Genomic DNA, 7069 nt, shown 5'->3' with positions numbered 1-7069 from the left:
GACACCTAGATACAGGGAACTACGAAGCGGAACACCTGGATACCCTGGACTTCCACATCCAGTACCTAAATACAAGAAACTACGGAGCGGAACACCTGGACATCCTGGACTTTTACATGCGACACCTAGATACAGGGAACTACGAAGCGGAACACCTGGATACCCTGGACTTCCACATCCAGTACCTAAATACAAGAAACTACGGAGCGGAACACCTGGACACCCTGAACTTCCATGTCTGACACCTCCAAACTTCCACATCTCACACCTAGATACAAGAAACTACAGAGCGGAACACCTGGACACCCTAGACTTCCGCAGCCAGCACCTAGATACAAGAAACTACAGAGCGGAACATCTGGACACCCTGGACTTCCACGTCCGCCACCTAGATACAGGAAACTACGGAGAGGAACACCTGGACTTTCTGTATCTCTAAAAACTGTCATCTAAAGTACGAGGAACTATGTTGAAGCACAGATATACATACACCATACACATAACCATACACCCGCGCTCCACATGAATGCTATTAAGAACTTAATAATTCTATACTGTTGTGAAAGCACCCTTATCCTAACTAGAAATTCGGTATGAACAGTAGCTTCACGTATAAAGTGTATTTGATTGTGTTGTATATTCGTAAATTACTAACACCATACTGAGTACAAATAGGTAAAGAAGGCAAAGCAGTCAGCGGCATCTGTCGTGTAAAAAAGGCGATGGACGTGCGAAGACAACGACAACGATGACGACGACGACGACGACGACGACGACGACGCACCTGAAATAAAATCATCTCGCTCGGCATGTGAATACGTCCTGATCCTGTACACTAATCGTATTGAATTTGGTGGCAATCAATTCAGAACCCTTGATTCCTAGAGTGAATGTATCAATAAATTTTTCTCACATACAGCCGTTCATAAGATATTTGAGTCGAAACACAGGTACAAGAGATGCTTCGAGTAAAGAGTCTCGGCGGGCCGTGCCTCGTACGACGGATTGCCTGTACTTGGCGCGAGACTCGACCAAGTCTCTTGATTCTTTCAAAATTTTAGGAGAAAGCAAAGGTAAGAAACGCGCAGAAAGAATTAAAGAATCCACACTAATGACAATCACGTTTAACGATTATAGGCAATGTCATTCATACCATACAAATTTAGTTAAAACTCAAAATTTAATTCAAAGTAAAAAACGTTAAGTTTATACCGTACAACAGAAAAACATAGCACTCAGCTGGAATGACGACAAAAGGGTCATTCTTCCTGGTACGAAAGATACCCTTTTCGTGGGGTTATAAAATGTAACATATACATTGTAACGTGGCGTCAGGACGACACATTACAAAAGCCCCGCACCTCCGCGCGCTACCGACAGCACGGCAGTGCCACCGGCCTCCATCTCCAAAGAGTTCGTAGGTCCGTGGTTCGGCAGGAGGGAACGGGGGAAAGTAGTGGACTGGCGGCGGAGGCACAGGACCCTTTTGGGTTGAGAGCCCGCACGCAAGGGGTGCTCAACCGCCAGGACGCACTGCCGGTACCCGGGGAACTTTGAACGGCTACGGTTTGCGGGTCCGCGGGGAGGGCGTCGGAGAGGAGATTTGTTTTCATTCTTGACCTACCGCGAAGAGCGGTAGGTAGGATAAGGAGAGTGTGTCGCGGGGAGTCCGCGTGTAAGGACTCGGGTGTCCGGCGGAACGCGAAAAATGAGTCCTTCCGTGCTTGGGCGATAGCGGAGCTATCAGATAATCGCGGATTGCGATTATCGGGGTCTCTCGCAGAGAACCATGGCTCCCGGGTTTTTTGTATGGTCTAGTGCCAGTGCGTGGCCGAGTGTGTGAAATTCCGAGTGTTTGATGGACACCCTCGTGGAGCCGGGATGCGGCACCACGGGGATAGGCGGAAGGGACACGGCCACCACGATTTGGATTTGGTACGGGACTGATGGGGCAGCCAGGTCTCGGTAAGTACTGCGAGGGTGGTCTTATTTAGAGAATATCTTGCGCGAGAAGATAGCCGAGCGGGAGTGGTGCGGACACACGGATGCCTCAGGGGGCTACCGACGTCAGAGGGCACACTCCCGAGGAAGAAAAGGCTCGTCTCCAACGAGACCTGTTAGAATCGCGAATCGCGCCGCGAGGGGATTCGCGGATTCGGTAGGGACACCGAGATAGGGACAGGTCTGGGGCAGGCTAGAAATCACGACTCGGAATAGTCGTGAGCCGCCGTTGGAGAACACACTGTACGCGACGGAATTTGTATTGTAAACGGAATAATAAACGGAACGGTATCCTACTCGCTGTTTTATCATTTTGCGCGTCTATCTGTTGACTCCGAAATTCTCTCTCGTCGCCCCCATGTTCCCCTCTACCATTTTCAGTGCGCTGAGGTTGAGCCGCCGGGAAACCTGAAAACGGCCGTGGTGAGGAATAGTGGCGCGGAAAAGCCGCACCAGGGGCCCAACAATTAGATCTTCGGATCTTTTCTTCGATTACAACACGTTGGGAGCAGCCACGGATTATTTGTAGGCGACGCCGATGAACGGTACACGTCACAACATATACATTGTGACGTGACATTTTGATGCACGTCATAAAATTATGTGAATTCGGCTACGTCGTGGGGCCGGATGGGTTACGAAGCGTTTCGCGTGGCGTTGGACTGACTTTATTTTAAGGATTGTATTTATTTCCCTGTGGGGAACGTTTCGTTTGTTTTTGAGTTCATTAAGCGGATCCGAGAGGATTCGACACAATTTGTATTGAGAGGGGGCCCGAGAGAGCCAACTACGGGCCTGGCGGAGCGCTGTCGTGGAGAGGTGACGTCAAGAGCATACAACTTTGTAGCTCAACTGCGCAAAGCGGGCGGCGAGCGTCTTCAGAAGCAGAGGGCATACAGAAGTTGCAGAGGCGGCGTAAAGCCGAATATCGAGGGAGTAGAGGTGGATGTGATTCTCGCCTTCCGGAAACGACACTGCAGTCATCCTAACATAGCAAGATGCCAGGATCTATTTTACCGAGATCGTTAAAACAATTAAAGATGGCGAGCTTGCTAGCGGAGCCGATGTAACAGCGAACCTGATTGGACCAGTGGGTGGTATTACAGCGCGCTCTCACGGCGTGACCTAACTCAGGGATGACGTGCTATCGTTTTGTACCGATTTTTGTATTTATTGTATCGTATCGTGATCCGTTTGAGGGACTATAATCCAGGAGAGTGTGTTCCTGGGAATAGTAGGAGCTACTGGACAACGGTGAGTGAAGCTCAGGTGTATTCTGGCTATTTTTCAACTCACGGGATCAACCGATCTTTTCTGTTCGACGTATTATTACTCGCCATCCTGCGCTTTCCTGACTGCTAAGGGTCCACGGATAGCTAATCCGGTGACAAACAGGAAATCGGTCTCTCATTTCATTATTTCGATTCTTCCGGTTTTGTGTCTAACCGTTCAGTCCACGTCTCGTGGAATCATCTCCCTAGCACATAAGTGCGTGAGTCAATATCGTACCGTTTATTATCGTTACCGTACCGTTTGTTATATCGTATTGTATGTTGCGTTGTTCCAGCGAGAACATTATTGTATAATGTCATTCAGGTAAATATCCCAGTTTGTTCTGCATCATCTCGATCAGTTTTCTGTACTTATCATTTGTATTTCACCATCTTGTTCTGATATTTTCTATTTAAAATAAATCGGATCCGTCCCCGGATTTTGGTTCCGATAGTTTGTCATTTTCAGTAGTTCTTAGAGTGCACCTCCCTAATTTTCAGATTTTGATTATTGTCTCCCAAACCCAGGACCCCACCACATAAGAGCTGGCCAGGGTGTCCTTAGGAGACAGCGGTGTAACTCTGGTTATACCTGGCGCCCAATAATTTTGTATTTTATTAATTATTTCTCGCGATGCCATTTATTTGTGCGTCACCGTCAAAAAGTGTCATCATAAAATATTGTATATAATAAGAATGTACAAATGTAAATAGTCCGTACATTATGTAAGAAAATATAAATAATCAGACGTAACAAATATTTTAGTTTTGATTTATTTCAAACACCTTAAAAATTCGACTTATCGACCCAACTATTGTGCGAACCATCGAAACCTAACCATTTCACAAATAATTTGTTTCCACGTTTCCTCAGCACCTTCTCCATAAAATATATATCAGGATACTTGACGGTGGTAAGTTCATGTTCGTAGAAGCCGCCTTCGATGGGATAATCCTGGTAGTCTTTGAGTTTGTACGTTACCGGATCAGTATTCTTCACTCGACTTACGGTGAAAATTTCAGTTGTCCAATTGGGTGTGTAGCCTTTCTCGAAGATGTGTTTAAATTTGCTGATTCGTACTTTGTCGTCAACTTTAAACTTTGATCGTTTAAATGTGGACTTACACTTTGAATTTCTTGTACACCCGTTGCAGTAATTTCATCTCGTTACGAGCAGTCACATCTGTCAGCTTCATACCAATTGTGCGATGCTTACTATTATTGTAAGAGGATACCAAGTCGGATAAGATATCTAGCCACCGGTGATTGCCCTGTAGGCTAAACTGCATCCATATCTTACTTTTCAGAGTACGATTAAAACGCTCGCAGATCGTTGCCTTCAAGTTACTGAATATCGAGTACAGGGTAATACCGTGTTTTTGCATAAGATCCTTGAATTCGGAATTATAAAACTCTCGGCCTTGGTCAACATGCACTTTCTTCGGGATTCGACCCTGCGCCAATATAGATCTCATAGCTACTGTTACGTCTCTAGCGTTCTTGTTTTTCGTCGACACGGCCCAAGCAACCTTAGAAAATTTGTCGATGACGGTGAGCAGATACTTGTATTCGTAGTTCTCTCTGGTGTACGCTGACATGTCAACGAGATCCGCTTGCCAAGTCTCGTCCAGCCCGCGGACGTCAACGTGCCAGCGCTGGTAATGTTTCCTGGCAGGTCTATGCAGTTCCTTCACCACCACTAACTTTTTTCCATCCATTTTCCAGTGCACTCAGTCTCGCGTGTAACTGAGAAATGATCAGAGAGTTGCGAGTCGCCAATTCTTGTCTTGGCTCGATATCAGCTTGTAGATGTTTCAACGCTTCCTTCGTGATAGAATCGAGAGATTGAATCATCAAGTTGTTGTTATCGATATCATTGCGCATTCCAGCAATCACTTGAAACACAGTATTGATCTCCTGCTTCATTACAGTTTTCATCAGATCAAGGTCACAGCATCGTTTTCTTCCTCGGCATCGGCAACGTTGCACAGCCTCTTGTTATCGATGTCGTAGTGTCCAGCAGCAGTGAATTTGAATCTGACTGAATCAACTGACGTCCAAATACGTCGACGCTCATATTCAAAGTGGCGATCGTGATCGTTTTATCGAATTAATAAATGATACCCGCCTCGCGCAATTCTTTGATAATCGGTAGGATTTCGTTCGAGTGACTGGGGTTACCATCTTCCTGAGACGCAAGGATCAGACGAAGGTAGTCCACCAGTTCGTTGGGGTCGTCCCAGTACACGTAATCCGTTCGTCCGTCCTTAGTAGCGATCATGTACCATGATACTATACCTTTGCCTGTTACAGAGGGCTGTTCGATCAGTTTTGCAGTAACGTTATGAAATTTGAAACTCTTGCTTTTACGAATTGCACCATCAGGTTTATAGTACTTTCTATGTGCATTCGTCGTTAAAATAATGTTTTTGTAATTGTCCAAGTCATCCTGAGTTACACTAGTCCCGTCAGGTACCTTCTTGAACAAGAGTTCTATCAAACCCGTAATTTTCAAGTACGGGTTCTTGGCGACTTTACGGACACCATAGGCGGTATCCAGATGTTTTCCTTGATTCGATAGCATCATATCGAGATACTGTTGCACAGGATCGTTCTAATTCACGGGTATATCTGCGTCATCGTTATCTCCTTGTTCTTCACCAACATGTTTACCTTCTTCTTCTTCTTCTTCTTCTTCGTCTGCATTTTCTACTTGCTCATCATCGACTCCCTCGAAAAAATCATTGTTTAACGACTTGAAGGATTCATCAGCGGATCTAATCGTATCATCCGCTCCTACGTCTTGCTTTATTTCATCCTTGATCTCGTCTTTAATGAGATTATGCTCCGGCCGAAGTGCAGTCACTAGTTTCTGCAGTAGAGTCACTACCGGTTTCGAAACCTCACTCGTCGCCTGTTCGACGTTCTCTCTACCCAATTTTATCATTCTATGCTTTTTGAGAATCGCATCGCTAGCTTTAGCGGTTTGACGTAAGACGTCTTTTTGTTCCTGAAGTTTTCTGCGTTGCATGTTGTGTTTGTCTATCCAAAACGCTACTGTATTCATTTTTTTCAATGATCATTTATCTATGCTCACGAAGCAATCGAATCCTTTTCTGTATCTACCGCCGTCGAGGTCGCTGTCCTTGTCGATCACGAGAAACCTATACTTATCACCGTTCCAGCATGTCGAACACAGATCTTTAAACTGTGCGTAAGTCATATCAGTGTTTGCGTGGTCATCGTACACATGCATGAGATTAATTTTATCCTGCTGAAAGAGCACCAACAGTTAGCATTGTCCCGTACCAGATGTTTGGGAATGCGAGCGTACATCTGACAGAGATGGAAACAGTCAACGTCCCTGTGCCGTCCCATGCTGAAGAAGGCTTTGATGTTATCTTGCTTCTCGCAAGCTATGTCGTCGTAAATAATTATCGAGTTTCGACGTACCTCGTTCGGTGGCAGCACTTGTTCGTGTTCCGTAAAAGGAAAGTACTAGATGCCGTCCATGGATGCGAGTAAACGTTCTAAAAACCTGTACTGTGGCTGATCAAGCAATTTTGAGTATACGTTGACAGGAAACACTGCTCGTATACTGTTTGGCAGTAATTCGCCGTGTCGCCTCCTTCTTCTCCTTTACTCGCACGATTTTGTCAAAGTTCGTTACAGGTAACCTGACTGCTCCTCGTACCTTATCTCGATCTTGACTAACGTGAAACTGTTTCACCGCAGGGACATAATCGTGCACCCTAAGCATAAACGCATTGGGAGGAAAATATTTCATCGTGGCAGAG

General features: G+C 45.7%; 1 protein-coding gene across 1 annotated transcript; it reads right to left on the bottom strand.

Moving 5' to 3' along the window:
* Positions 1–5209: 5209 nt before the first annotated feature.
* On the bottom strand, positions 5210–6495 carry LOC107264984. The gene is made up of 4 exons (XM_015733859.1): positions 6399–6495; positions 5938–6329; positions 5397–5868; positions 5210–5313 (listed from the first exon to the last, which is right to left on the bottom strand). Exons 1-4 carry the CDS (start codon positions 6493–6495, stop codon positions 5210–5212), a joined length of 1065 nt encoding a protein of 354 aa, XP_015589345.1.
* Between the last annotated feature and the right edge of the window lie 574 nt (positions 6496–7069).

Source organism: Cephus cinctus, unplaced genomic scaffold (genome assembly GCF_000341935.2).
Source record: "Cephus cinctus unplaced genomic scaffold, Ccin1 Ccin1_scaffold0213, whole genome shotgun sequence".
Classification (NCBI taxonomy): Eukaryota; Metazoa; Arthropoda; class Insecta; order Hymenoptera; family Cephidae; genus Cephus; species Cephus cinctus.
The sequence above is the reverse complement of the archived record's forward strand: the minus strand, read 5'-3'. Positions and strand labels throughout refer to the sequence as shown.